This window comes from Saprolegnia diclina (assembly GCF_000281045.1).
Source record: "Saprolegnia diclina VS20 unplaced genomic scaffold supercont1.79, whole genome shotgun sequence".
Taxonomy (NCBI): Eukaryota; Oomycota; class Saprolegniomycetes; order Saprolegniales; family Saprolegniaceae; genus Saprolegnia; species Saprolegnia diclina.
Window position 1 is genome coordinate 187,818 of NW_008246146.1, and position 13,112 is coordinate 200,929.

The following is a 13,112-nucleotide window of genomic DNA, read 5'->3' on the forward strand; positions in this document are numbered from 1 at the left end:
GCCCACCGCCGGCCACGGGCATGGTCCGCGTCCTGCTCCAGCTCGAAGGCCTCTTCCTCCTCATCGCATGTCTCGTGGGCTACGCGCGGCTACAGGGCAACTGGATCGTCTTTGCGTGCGGCTTCTTCGCCGGCGACCTCTTTTCGGTCGCGTATGTCGGCGGCAACTGGCTCGGCGCGAGCGTCTACAACCTCTCGCATACGCTCGTGGGCCCGCTAATCGTGCTCGCAATCTACGCGGTGCTGCCGTCGTCGCCCATCGGCGTGGCCTACGCGGGGCTTATCTGGATGGCGCACATTGGCTGGGAGCGCTCGCTTGGGTACGGGCTTCGGTACCCCGAAGGCTTTCTCGCAACGAGCATCACGGTCGATCAAGACCCCACGATTTACTTTCAAAAGCCACCAGCGGCGACCGATACGCCCGTCGCGTCGTACCGTACGTTCCAGCCCTCCGCCGTGTAATCGCGCCGCAAGCCGTTCGGACGATCACTGTTCTGCCATGACAGCGCATGGATGGGTTGCGACCACTGCCTCTGAATTGCCCCTTGATAATGTAAGCTGCACTTGATGACGGTGGCATTGGTCTTATGCCAACGTTGCAGCCAGCATTGAGCATGGTCGCATGAGCTACGACGAGATGGAGGCCACTTGCCAAATATTGCCGATGTGCCGCTACTAGTACGTTCGCTATGGGACTGCGCTCGAGGAGACTCGATGGCAAATCGACTTTGCCCGGAGTTCGCCACTTTCTGGGCGTAAACGATCGTCGGCGCCACTCGAGCAAACTCGTCGCTCCAACCTCTCCGCTACGAACTAGCAAGAATACATAAACTCAAATCGGAGTTGTGTACTCTTGGAACTATATATGTAGGCTCGTGCGTGAAAGAAACAAGGACAACTTGTCCACGCGGCGTCCATACCGCTACCGACAGTCCTTCCCAATTGTGTTTTATTGGCCAAATTTTGACCAATGGCCTGGCGCGGTTAGCCCTGCGTCTACCTGCGGACGACCAAAATACTACTAGCCGAGGTGGCGATAAAGCTGATGGCGTGCAGATGACCGACTGTATCCACGAGACTGGGTCGTTCTCGTGGCGTTCACCGTGGGCTCTTGCCCGATGTCAACAAGTGGCAGAGTCGGTTGATTGGCGGTTACGCCTCGCACTTTGCGGGAAAACGGTATTTTATCCGGATAAAGTACGTGTATCGACCCAATCAACCCATTTCTGGATCATGGTGCAAGTCCCTCCGCCGACGCTGGCGGCTGTCGACGTGGCCGAGATGGAGCTCTGGGAGCGCGAGTCAGCGCCTGCGTTCCAGTACACTGTCCGAGTCGGCAACCTCGTCAAGCGCCTCACGGCGATCCAAGATCGTAGCCTCTGCACGACCGAGAAGCCCGCCGTTGCATCGCACGGCCATTGCGTCTGGGACGCTGCACTCGTGCTGGCCGAGTACCTACAGCGCCACGCGCAGCCCTGGCAGCAAGCCGTCGAGCTCGGCGCCGGCGTCGGCCTCGTGGGCATGACGCTCTCGGCCATCGGCGTCACCGACGTCGTCCTCACTGACCAAGCGTACTGTCTTCCGCTGCTGCAAAAGAACGTCGAGTACAACTTTGGCGCCGACCGCCGTCCTCGCGTGCTGGAGCTGCAGTGGGGCGAGGCCGAGACGAATCTGTCGCCGGACGTCGTCGTCGCGTCGGACATTCTGTACAATGCCAGTGTCTTTCCGCTACTGGTGCGGACGATCTGCCAGCTACTTGCGTCACCAGAGAGCGTCATGTTAATGACATACGAGACGCGGAACGCGGCCATGGAAGCGGACTTCATCCAGCAACTCGAGGCGCAAGGGCTGCATTGCGACTGTGTTTCGCTCGACCACGCCCGGTATGCGACCCTCGTGCCCTACCCCGAGGAGATTTTTCTGTATCGAATTTCACCTATTACCAAATAAAGCTTAAAGAGCGCACTTCGTGTATACATGGTGTTGACAAGTCGAGAGATCGAGGTTACTTGCCATGGGTCAATAATAGACCCATGCTTGCTAATGCCGAGCTTCTCCTCGGTAGATGGAGAACGCGCTGCAACGTTCACGACGACTCGCGTCAACGAGGAGCGGTTTGAGATCCACTCGATAACACCGGTCGTTTCAACTGCGTCGAAATTAGCACAACGCCGCTTGACGATGACCAATCGGATGCCGAGCTTACGAGGTCGTAATGTGAGGTGTTCCTTTCACGTCACCCAACAAGGTGGCGTCTCAAGTCACTACGTTCTTAGGGACCGACTTGAAGATGCGATAGCTCGGGAGGCCAGCCACCTGTCATTGCTGCGTCATTGGGATCTTTTTCATTGGGTCGCGCACGCTAACGTTTACGGAGACCCCGAGCGGTTGAACCGGCGTTCGGTTTCGTGGAACATACTAGTATCTCACATTTGCATGCTGCGGGACGCGTGCCACAAGCCTACCACGCCCTTGACTCTAACCCGATGACGAGCCCTTCCAGCGTGACGCCGACACCGTCGACCAGTGCCAAGACGACACTCGACTGTCGTGTCGACGCTACGGCTGCCATCGAGGTTGACGTCGCCGACAAAGCATCGATGTGCCATATCTGGGCCCTTGGCGTCCTCACTGTCATTGGCGGTCAGTTTTACGGCTGGAACGAAGCGCTAAGTACCGGCTTTGTACCCTACTTTGTGTCGCAAGTGCTCATGGGCCTCGCCTTCATTGCGTACATGGCGTGTGCTTCTGAAGTCTGCGGCAAAATTCAGTTTTCCGGCGGCGCGTACGGCCTCGCGCGCGTCACGCTCGGCTTCTACACCGGCTTCCTCGTCGGCTTTTTAGAGCTCCTCGAGTACGTCACGTACACGTCGGTCTCGGTGCTCTTCATGTCGGACTTTATGACGACAACGTACGGCGTGGAGAAGGCGTGGGAGCCGCTGCTCTGGGCTATCTACTACGCGGTGACGACGAGCCTGATCTTGCTCCGCGGCAAACATTTTTGGCGCTTTTGTCTCGTCCTTGCCGCAGCGTGTGTGGTGCCACCCCTCGTCTATTGCGTCGCCTCGATTGGGCATACTGACTTTGCAACATATGGACCGCTCCAAATCGGCAACGCGTCCGAACAAGAGGTGTGGGTCACCGGCGACCTCGGCGCTGCCTACTTTGCGTGGCTGCCTTATACCACGTGGGCGTACGCCGGGGTCGAGTGCCTCACACTGGTGACGAGCGTCACAAAAGATGCCAAGACGTCGATGCCCAAGGGCTTGATGGCCGCCACCTACACGCTCTTCGTGTTCAACGTGGCGCTGGTGTGCATCGTCTCGGCGCTGCCACCTGGTCTCGCGGCCACGGCAAGTGCCCAGTTCCCGCTCAACACTGGGTTCGAGCTCGGTCTGCACATGTCGGCGCACGGGGCGTCGTGGCTCATCATGCCCGGTCAATTTGGCATGGCGTTTGGCTTCATGATGCCATGCGCACGACTGGCGCAGGCGCTCGCCGACTCCAACTTGCTGCCGCTGCGTCTCGGAATCAAGGGCCAGTCGACGCCGCGCCGGGCGCTGGTGCTGACGTCGACCAGCGGGTACCTCATCTGCCTCGTCTCGTTCTACAGTCCTCTGTTTCTAAGTGCGCTTCAAAACATTTCGATTCTGGCGGCGGTGCTCTGCTACGGCGCGCAGATCGGCGGCTTTGTCATGCTCCGGACGCGGTACCGCACCGAGACAACAGGGTACGTCTCTCCGTTTGGAATGCCCGGGGCCGTCTACGCGTGTGTGATTTACAGCCTCTTGGGCATCTCGATCATCGGCGGCTTTCAAGACGACAACGGCGTCGCCCTTGGCTCACTCATCGCATTTTTGATGGTGCTCTCGCTCTATTATCATTTTGTGTGCAAGAAGATCCAGTCCATCTCGAAAGACGAGTACAGCTCGATTTTCCGCTTTAGCGTCATGAAGTTCAACGCAGCACGGAAAAAGAAGACAACAAATGGCGGCACCAAACACGGAGCGTCTAAAAACACCCATCTCTCGGCGAACGGCCCCAAACCCAACGGGTGCTCCAACGGCCATGGTGGCAGCGGCCGCACATTCGGGCTAGGCGGCGCGACTCGTGGCAGTAGCATCAAGTCGATCGCGGTGCAGGCGGCCAAGGCATGAGCATCGAAACGAGTTAGTGCAAAGACCCATGTATAAATACGTATATTCACTGAGCTGGAACGCGTATATCAGCAAGTTAGTTACTTTGATTTGGTGCAGTTTTGTCAGGCACTGCCTTCCAAGGTACGATCAGAGGCAACTCCGCCACCGCCAACCCAATCTGGTTGTCAACTCTAGTCGCAAGTCTGCCTTCGAGCTAAGGAACTCCGACGTGGTGGTCTTCCTGGACGGTGGTGCCCCATGCACTGGCATTCGGTGAGCAAACGTCGATCGACGGCCGTTGTGTGCAGTGGCCAACGCTTGCGGCTGAGCCAATTCTCACCGTGGCCGATGACGTCAACAGAAAATGGAATGGTCGCGCAGGAACCGACCCGATCTCCGGCGTGGGCACGATCCACCATCGATCACTCAAGGCTTGGACGTCGCAGCGGAGCTGTTTCCCATGTACAAACACGATGCAGCTGCCACAACCCCTCATCCTATACGACGAGGTACGTGTGTTTGCGAGTATGTGCTCGAAGCTTTAACGCCCACGCCCCGCCGTTGTCGAGGGAATCGGTCGTTCTCTGCCTCACTTCTCGAGGGTTAGGGCGTAACGCCTAACGCCAACCACCGCGCTCAGCAACGGTGGTCGTAGCTAGTTGCGCTTTTGCATACACAAAGACCCATGCCGAGCTGCGTGGTGCCTGTGACGACAGACGGGTGGCGCGCCTCGACGACCCAGTCAACGACCGGCGAGTCGTCGTCGACGCACACCGTTCAAGACGGGTACATTGCCGAGCTTGACGTGAAAGACAAGGCAAATTGGGTTCAAATTTGGGCGTTTGGAGTCGTCATTGTCGCCGGCGGCCAGTACTACGGGTGGACCGCGGCCTACGCGACGGGATTTCTACCAATCATGATCTCGCAGCTCGTGATGGGACTCGCGTTTGTGATTTACATGGCGTGCGCCGCCGAGGTTTGCGGCAAGATCGCCTTCTCTGGCGGCTCGTACGGTCTCTCGCGCGTCACGCTCGGCTTTTACTGCGGCTACCTCATCGGGATCCTCGAGCTCATCGAGTACATTACGTACGCGGCCGTCTCGTTTGTGTTTATCGGCAACTTTTGCACGGACGAGCTCGGTATGCCGTGGACGTACCAGCCGCTCGTGCACCTCACTTGCTACGTCGTTTCGATTGGTTTCTACCAGCTCCCCGGACGGTACCTCTGGCCGTCTATGACAGTCTTTGGGTTTGTCTGCGGCCTCCCACTGCTGCTCTACATCCTCGCGGCCTGTCCTTTTGCCGACCTTGCGACCAACGGGAAGCTGCAGACTGATACCTCGGCGTCGGCATGGGCAACCGGCGATCTCAGCAGCGCGTACTTTGCGTGGGCGCCCTTGACGACGTGGGCGTACGCAGGCATCGAGTCGCTCACCCTCGTGACCGACCTGACGATCGACCCGCTCGTGACGATGCCACGAGGTATTTTCGCCACCGTTGCGACCAATTTTCTTCTCAACGTCGGACTGGTGTTTGTTGTGCCGGCGGTCGCCCCGGGCCTCGTCGCCGCCGCCGAGAACCCGTCGTACCCGCTCAATCCCGGCTTTGCACTTGGTCTTGGCCTCTCCGACATGGGTGGCAAGTGGCTCATGCTCCCAGCGCAGTTTGGCATGGCGTTTGGCTTTGTCTTGCCGTACGCACGCCTTGCCCAAGCCTTGGCCGACTCCCACTTGCTCCCTAACTGGCTCGGGCTCCTCGGGCAGACGTCGACGCTCAAAGCCATGATTGTTACGTCGAGTGCCGGGTATGTGATCTGCCTCCTCTCGCTCTTCGTACCCGCGCTCGACGCGTCGCTGCAAAACATTAGCATTCTCGCCGCGAGCTTTTGCTACTTGGGGCAAATCACCGGCTTTGTCATGCTCCGGACCATCTACAAGACGGACTCGGTCGGGTTCCAGAGCCCGTTTGGGATCTGGGGCGCCTACTTTGCGTGTTTCATTTACCTTCTCCTTGCGATCTCGATCATTGGCGGCTTTCAAGGCGACGACGGCGTCGCTGTTGGCGCACTTGCGCTTCTCGTACTCTTGAGCTCGGCCTACTATCATTGCGTGGCCAAGCACGTGCAAACGATCTCGAAGGAAGAGTACGCCTCCATCTTTCGGTTCAGCGTCATGAAGTTCAACCGTCGCCGACGCAAAATCAAGACCAAGAACCGTCTCGCTGCGCACTTCTCTTGGCTGCATTTTGCGAGCGCCAAGTCGACGAGATCCAGGTACGACACGACGACCAAGCGCGACCGGTCGACCAAGGCCATCCCAAACCAAGGCTGTCCGGGCGCTGCCAGCTAGATATCTAAGCATATATTGCTGTTTATAATCATATTTTGTTGGAAAACTCGGGCGCTGTCGATGAGCCAAAAGTGCAAAATGAAGACGTGGCGCGCTGCCAGTGTGCTGCGCTTAAGGAAAATGCCTTTAAAGCAACGCTACTACCACTGTGCTGAAGGAACTTTCCGTATGTCTACACCTTGGTGCAGGGAGGTATTCCTTCATTACCAATTGCATACAGTGATAGGGGATTGGCTGGGAATATATTCTTATTGACCAATGCGCGTAGTTTGTGCCATCTTGGCCGATGCCATTGGTTAAAATTAAATCAGCTGGACCCACCGGGGACATGCAGAGAGCAGGTCGCACCAGATCACGGACGCCGGCTTCATGGCGACTGGCCTCACGCCACATGGACTGCGCCGACGACTTGCGCCGTCTCGGCGAAGCCAAGCAGCGTCGAACGACCTCTGGCTCGTCTCGCCCTGCGACGCCTGCTCGGGAATGAGCAGCACTGTCTGCATTCGGTCCTCGCCGAGCGTATCGTACACCAACCTCGCGCTCGGGGCGTACTCGTGCAACAACAGCTCGTGCAGCCAATGCATCGACCGGTTCAAAAACGACGAAGGGACGACGTGGACCTTCAACACGGCCATGTGGCCGCCGGGCGCGCCGCTTCGCGTCAACTTTAGCGCCACCGAGAACAGCAGCACGGGGCCGACCACCATGTACGCACCATCATGCGCTGAGCGACTGCTAACAACACACTGCCATGCCTAGCATCTTTTCCGGAGCAGCAAGTGCGGCGAGCTCGACGCGCGTCCCTGCGCTTGACGTGAGCGGTCTAGCCCGTCTCTCCACCTTGTACCGTCGTCGTGCCATTCGCATCTTTGCACTTATCTATCTCTTGTAGGTACTTGCAGTCGCTCAATGTGACGCCGCTCATGACGCAGACGCGCTCGTTTGGGCTGCCACAAAACTTGACTACGCTGTGCGTCGTTTGGTCGAATTTGGGTTTTTGGCTTATCTCTAGTCGACTAGATCACTCACCGACTGCGCGATGGGCAATTTCACTTTGCCGTCATCGCTGTCGACCCTCCAAACACTGTACGTACAGTGTATTGTAGCGCCTGCTGATACGAGAACACAGAACCATTCGATCGAGCATGGCCGTTGACGTCAACCTCTCTTGGCTCAACGTCTCGGGGTTTCGCTCGTCGCTGCAAACACTGTAGGACATTCTTCTACTTGTTCCAACCCTATTCACCGACGACGTACCGTTCTAGTACAGTCGAGAACGTGACACTTCTCGACGCGGCGACCTTGAGCAAGAGCATTCGACACTTTCACTTGACGTCGCTGAGCTTCCGGCACACGAACTTCGAGCTGACGCCCGTCTCGATCAAGACGTTCTTGTCGCTCCGAGCGATACCGTCGCTCGCCTTGGACGACTTGACGCTGCCGTGCCCCTACTATGCCCACAAGCTCTGTCTGCACGATACGAGCATTTGCGTCTACCGTACTTACTCCCGAGGTCGAAGTCCTGTCTCATATGCGTCGATAGGCCCGAGGCCCCGAACACCAGTCGATGACAACATGTCGAATGAAGTCAGCGCGTGGATCATCTTGATCTCGATGACGCTGACGACGCTGTATGGCCTCGTCATGCGCTACCGCAGCAAGCGGACGCCGACCAAAGCCCCCAAGACGCGCAACGACGTTGCAATCGACAGCCTCCTCGACACGTCGTCGCAGCAGCCGTCGTCGCACCGACACGTCCGGCTCTTGACGCAGCCGCCGCCGTCGCGTTCTTTGTACTCGGGCGACGGCACCGTCGAAAGCGTCCTCCGGCAGGCACCTTCGCTAGCCCTTCTCGACGCAAGCGACATCCTCGAAACGTTGATTTTGTACCACCAAGGACCCCACATTTATGTCGCCCAAGGCGTGTACGTCCCCGACGATGGCCGCATCCAGCTCAAGCAAATCTCGGGGTACGAGTCGTACCTCGTGAGCATGGCGCGGACCATCGTCGACCTCGCCAAGCTGTCGCACCCGCACGTTGCGCAGCTTCGGGGCATCGTTGTCGTGTCGCCGTCGTCGCTCGCTGTCGTGATCGACGACTGCTCCGACAACGGCCCGCTCCTGTACGCGCGGTCGTCGTCCGCGGCGGGGAAGGCCAAGATGGCACTCGACCTCGCGTGCGCCCTGGCGTACTTGCACAGCGCTCATATTGTGCACGGGCATCTCACGGCCGACACGGTGCTCGTGGATAGCATTGGGGATGTCTACCTCAACCCGCTCGATGTGCTCGCAAGCCACGTGTATGCAGCGCACTCGACGGACGCGCTGTACGTGGCGCCCGAGGTGCTCCTCGAGTCCAAGGCGACGCCGACGAGCGACGACGACGAAGTGACTGCGCGCCGCGTGCGCTTTGCGTCGCCGGCCGCCGACGTCTACGCGTTCGGCGTGCTCTTGGCCGAGATCGACGTGGGCGAGAGCGCGAAGACGTACTTGACGCGCAAGTGCCTCTCGTTCCAGGACAAGGCGATGCCAGTCGCGCAGCTCGTTGGGCTGCGGCACGCGCTCACGTTTTACCGCGGGCAATTCCAGCAAGTGATCGCGCTCTGCCTCCACGAAGACCCGTCGAGTCGACCGACCATGGCCGATGTTGTCGAGTACCTTGTAGACCCGAGCCCGACGCTACTGGGAGAATCGCCACCGCTGCTGTCGGCGTCATGACAGCCATCAGATAAGGCCCAAGCAGCGACTGTACTCTAGTGTTCTTGCGGTAGCACACATGTCGCTTCGAGGGACATTGTCGGATGAAAGATGCATGTATGTACATGTGGCATGCAGCCTAGCTAGCTACCGGATGAGCGGGAGGGCGCGGGCGAGGTGCGCCGCCGACGGGTGCGACGCTGTGGCAGCTTGAAGGTCACTGCGATGCAGCACGAGCGTGCGCCACGTTTTGATGTCAAAGACATAGAGGTCGCCCTTGTACCAGCAAACAAGGAGACCAGTCAAAGCCGCGGACGCAAAGTCGATGAAGTAGATTCGGTCGTGGACCCAACCTTTTCTCTCAAAGAGGTACTTGGCACTGCAAGTCACCAAGAACGAGTCGCGCTCGTCCAGCGGCGGCAGCGTGTGCCAGAGGCGATCTGTGATGTAGAGAAGCGTCGAGCCGCCGAGCGCGATACCGACGAGCAAGAGCAGGCGAGAGACGGATCCAATGGCAACGACACCGCTGTGGCATACCATTTCAAAATCCATTTCACCCAGAGAGCACGACCGCTGGATCGTTGCGCTGTGGGAGACAGGGCTCGTAAAACTCAGGACGATCGCAATCAGCCACGCCGTCATCGCTGTCTTGGGCGTGTAGCTCGCACTGTACTGCCGTGTCCACGCCATGCACAGGTCGTCAAAGATGTAGACAAGCCAGCCGAGCTCGCTCGCTGCGAGGATCTTGGTGATGTACGCAATGAATGGCTCCACGTCGTCTCTGGACGCCGTCAGTTGCGTCATGATCCCAGTCTTTTGGAGCTGAAGCGTGGCGGTGCTGAGAATGCAGAGTGCTGTGACACTCCGGACAAAGAGCAGCGGGCGACCGATCCAGGTCAAGCCGCCAACGCGGTTGACTTCAAAGAGGTTGAGGCCCTCGCTCGTGCAGCCATTTGCTAGCGTGTAGAGTCCCGCGATCAACGCAATGGCAGCTAGAACGAACGAGATGTACTGGCAGAGTCCTCGGAGGTACGTGGCGACGTTGAGCGGCATTTCGATACCGCTGGCGGCAAAGCTCGCCGCAAAGGAGATGGTCGAAAAGACTGCGAGGGAGCTCACGTCACCGTCGACGCGAATGACTTCGCGAGACCCGACAGTCCACTCGTACGCCAAGCCCCAGTTGGAAAAGTGCATTGTCGCATCGGACGGATCGAAGAGCACTTGGTGGAAGAGCTCAACGCGGTTGGTCGGCACGTGCCGGGCGTACTGCATGAACCCTACGGAGGCGCCAATGACGTCGGCTTCGACCGCGACCGCCTCGACGCGGTACTGCTCGAGCACGCTCGGTGCAAAGTGCGTCGACACAAAGGTGGAGACGCTCTCGAGAACAACGAGGCACTGGGATGGCGCAATGACCTCTGACGCGCATGCCACCGGAATCAACGTCGTCGGGTCGAGTGCGATGCCCGATGCGATCACAGCAAACACCATTTGGACGGGGGTCACATAGACCCAGTCGTTGAAGCTGTTGTAGCACGTCGTGTCGACACCGGTGAACTGCGACATGCCAATGGAAAAGTTAAATGCGGTGGGCACTTCAGGGCAAAAGAGGTTGCCGCCTGAACAGAGGTACGTGGTTCGATCTAAGTACTTTGGCACGGGACTCAGCGAGCTCATCAAGATCATGCTTCCAAAGTCGGCTTGGGCGCGACTGGCTGCCATTTCGTCCGTGTTCTTGGCAAGGAGCGTCGTGAGCTCGCTCGTAATCGCGCGCTGCAGCCGACTGAGCGACGCAGGGTACGGTACGTGGAAGACATCAACCGCACCAAACACCCCGACATCGTCGTGAAAAGCATCGAGCACTTCGCCGAGCGGTAACTGCAATGTCGAATTCAAGACCATAAGAGACTGCAGCGAGGTATTGGCAAAGGCAAAGTGGGGACTTGGCCGTAAGAGCGACCTCCCAGCGATCCCAGAACCATTGGTTGCGATCGCCCAGAGATCACTCGCAAACGTCCAGTACGCCTTCCACGACGTCGACATGGAAGGGTGGTACGAACCGTTTTTGGACTGAAGTGTCATGTCGTATCTCAAACCAAAAGCGTTCTCAATTGAGAAAACGTCATGGAGGCCGAGTGCCTTGTAGTTTTGCCATTGCGTCGTATACGTCGTGAGACCCTTGGACTGCCACACTTTGGCTTCATCGACCACAGAGAGGCGGGAGCCACTGACAAGAGAAGTGAGCCACGCAGCGCCGTTGGGCTTGAGAGAGCCAATGTCTTTTGCAACCCCAATCTCAAACGAGGTGCCCCAGCACGACTCAAACGTGGGCCAGTCGACATTTCTGAGAATCGACTCCAAGTAGACAGCACCATTACTATGATACTTGGCGTCACATCGCGCTTGACGACCAAGTGTGTTGGCCATCTCGACCTGCCGATCAAAGTCGAGCCAGCAATAACTGGTAGCGATCCACGGCGCGTTGCAGGCGTCCATGGAGCGAAGACCTTGAATCATCATGAAAAGGTCGCTACCCGTCTCGTACTGGACGAATCTTGCATACGTCGGTGCATACGTGACGAGCGTACTTGAAGCTGAATAGTCAGTCATGTCGGCAAAGACGGGGAGATCGAGGCGCGTCGACGGCTGAGAAGCGTTGAAGAACAGGTATCGGTTGAACCAGTTGGACAGAAAGGTCTGCGTCCCCGTGGTGTTGTACGTGGCCCACCAAAGATCGTTGGCCAAATTCACAGTCGAAAGCCGAAGATACGAAATACTACCCACCGCTGTCGCAGCGAGGTAAATGAGACCACTATAGACCTTGAGTTTTGCAAACACCGAGGTCGGGTCTGTTTTAAAGCTTGCTCTCCGTGATGTCGTCTCGGTCGGACCAATGGGAGCTCGGAAAAGGTCGGGTCCCTTGCTCGCGAAGAAGAAGAGCCACAGTTTTGTATCAAAAATGCACCGGAGGGTCTGAAAGCGGAAGCGGAGAAAGCCGCTCATGGCCGCCGACGACGCATCCAAGCTCCACATATCCGACTCTTTTGGCGCCAAAAATACCTCAGCACCTGCCGACACCAGATGCGTGAGCTTGGCGTGGCCCCCCGACGTCGCGGGAGCAACTCGCTGCAACGACCGAAAGATGCACACGACGCTGTAGGCGAAGCCGACGGCAACGAAATTGAGGACCAAAATGAGCGAGGCGCGGTCAAGGGACCCAAGGTTCACGACGCCACTGCGGCATGTCACGACAGCATCCACATTGAAACGCGTGCAATGACGGTCGATCGCAGCGGTGGCTCGAATCGGGTACAAGACCTCGAGCACGACGAGACTGAACCAGACCAGCCAGGTGCTGAGGGGCGCTGCCCACTGCGAATACTGGTTGGCAACGACCAGCAAAATGTCGTTGAGGACGTACGTTACCCACGTGGCTTCCCCTGCGAGAATCCCAATGTGCGTCAACAGACGAGAACTAAAATGAAAGCGAGCTACGCCATGCTCGTTGACAAAAGCGAGTGGTGCTGTGCTGAGCATGGTGATGGCGGCGGACGCACGAAGCAGCAATAGCGGTCGACCGACCCAGACAGGCCCGACAACGCGGTTGTAGAGTAGCAAGTGCAAACCATCCGCGCTGCGGGACGGCCGGATGAGAGTATATGCTGCCGTGATACAGGCCACGCCGACCAGCGCCACCGACGTGACGATGGCGACCACGTAGAGGTAGTTGCACGTGCTTTTGGGTACTTCGATCGTTTTGGCGCGAAATGGAATCGGCTCGATGCGCTCCGACATCAAGTTGAACGTGGCGACGTCGCCTTGGAACGAAACGACCTCTCGGTAGCCATTGACCCACTCGTGCAGCGCCACGTAGCCCATGAACGACCACGTGTCATCACCCAGCAGCGGCTGGCGCAAGACAGTTTCAGT

The 13,112-nt window shown here is 58.2% G+C and overlaps 6 protein-coding genes across 7 annotated transcripts; 5 read left to right on the plus strand and 1 right to left on the minus strand.

Moving 5' to 3' along the window:
- The first annotated feature begins 1 nt into the window (after nt 1).
- On the plus strand, nt 2-560 carry SDRG_14869 (hypothetical protein). Its single transcript, XM_008621027.1, has one exon. It carries the CDS (start codon nt 21-23, stop codon nt 459-461), a length of 441 nt encoding a protein of 146 aa, XP_008619249.1. The 5' UTR covers nt 2-20; the 3' UTR covers nt 462-560.
- A 672-nt stretch (nt 561-1,232) lies between these two features.
- On the plus strand, nt 1,233-1,973 carry SDRG_14870 (hypothetical protein; the record flags this gene model as incomplete). The annotated part of the gene is made up of 1 exon (XM_008621028.1): nt 1,233-1,973. The coding sequence occupies one exon, from the start codon at nt 1,233-1,235 to the stop codon at nt 1,947-1,949; it is 717 nt and encodes a 238-aa protein (XP_008619250.1). The 3' UTR covers nt 1,950-1,973.
- A 512-nt stretch (nt 1,974-2,485) lies between these two features.
- On the plus strand, nt 2,486-4,156 carry SDRG_14871 (hypothetical protein; the record flags this gene model as incomplete). The annotated part of the gene is made up of 1 exon (XM_008621029.1): nt 2,486-4,156. The coding sequence occupies one exon, from the start codon at nt 2,486-2,488 to the stop codon at nt 4,154-4,156; it is 1,671 nt and encodes a 556-aa protein (XP_008619251.1).
- A 636-nt stretch (nt 4,157-4,792) lies between these two features.
- SDRG_14872 (hypothetical protein) lies at nt 4,793-6,537 on the plus strand. Its single transcript, XM_008621030.1, has one exon. It carries the CDS (start codon nt 4,824-4,826, stop codon nt 6,483-6,485), a length of 1,662 nt encoding a protein of 553 aa, XP_008619252.1. The 5' UTR covers nt 4,793-4,823; the 3' UTR covers nt 6,486-6,537.
- Nucleotides 6,538-6,806: 269 nt separating this feature from the next.
- On the plus strand, nt 6,807-9,297 carry SDRG_14873. Of its 2 annotated transcripts, XM_008621031.1 has the most exons (7): nt 6,807-7,192; nt 7,245-7,328; nt 7,378-7,455; nt 7,506-7,571; nt 7,615-7,695; nt 7,751-7,983; nt 8,029-9,252. In XM_008621031.1, exons 1-7 carry the CDS (start codon nt 6,855-6,857, stop codon nt 9,201-9,203), a joined length of 2,055 nt encoding a protein of 684 aa, XP_008619253.1. In that variant the 5' UTR covers nt 6,807-6,854; the 3' UTR covers nt 9,204-9,252. The 2 variants fall into 2 exon arrangements, with proteins under 2 accessions (XP_008619253.1, XP_008619254.1); XM_008621032.1 differs by lacking the exons at nt 6,807-7,192; nt 7,245-7,328; nt 7,378-7,455; nt 7,506-7,571 and having other exon boundaries at nt 7,588-7,695; nt 8,029-9,297.
- SDRG_14874 (hypothetical protein) lies at nt 9,281-13,061 on the minus strand (the record flags this gene model as incomplete). Its single annotated transcript, XM_008621033.1, has 1 exon — nt 9,281-13,061. The coding sequence occupies one exon, from the start codon at nt 13,059-13,061 to the stop codon at nt 9,330-9,332; it is 3,732 nt and encodes a 1,243-aa protein (XP_008619255.1). The 3' UTR covers nt 9,281-9,329.
- Between the last annotated feature and the right edge of the window lie 51 nt (nt 13,062-13,112).

Excerpts from the sequence above, each read along its gene's own strand:
- SDRG_14869 (XM_008621027.1), top strand. The coding sequence starts at position 21 with ATGGTCCGCGTCCTGCTCCAGCTCGAAGGCCTCTTCCTCCTCATCGCA.
- SDRG_14872 (XM_008621030.1), top strand. The coding sequence starts at position 4,824 with ATGCCGAGCTGCGTGGTGCCTGTGACGACAGACGGGTGGCGCGCCTCG.
- SDRG_14873 (XM_008621031.1), top strand. The coding sequence starts at position 6,855 with ATGGCGACTGGCCTCACGCCACATGGACTGCGCCGACGACTTGCGCCG. Across the intron at positions 7,456-7,505 it reads CCACAAAACTTGACTACGCT|ATCACTCACCGACTGCGCGA; the intron begins GTGCGTCGTTTG and ends CTAGTCGACTAG. Across the intron at positions 7,696-7,750 it reads CGCTCGTCGCTGCAAACACT|TACAGTCGAGAACGTGACAC; the intron begins GTAGGACATTCT and ends GTACCGTTCTAG.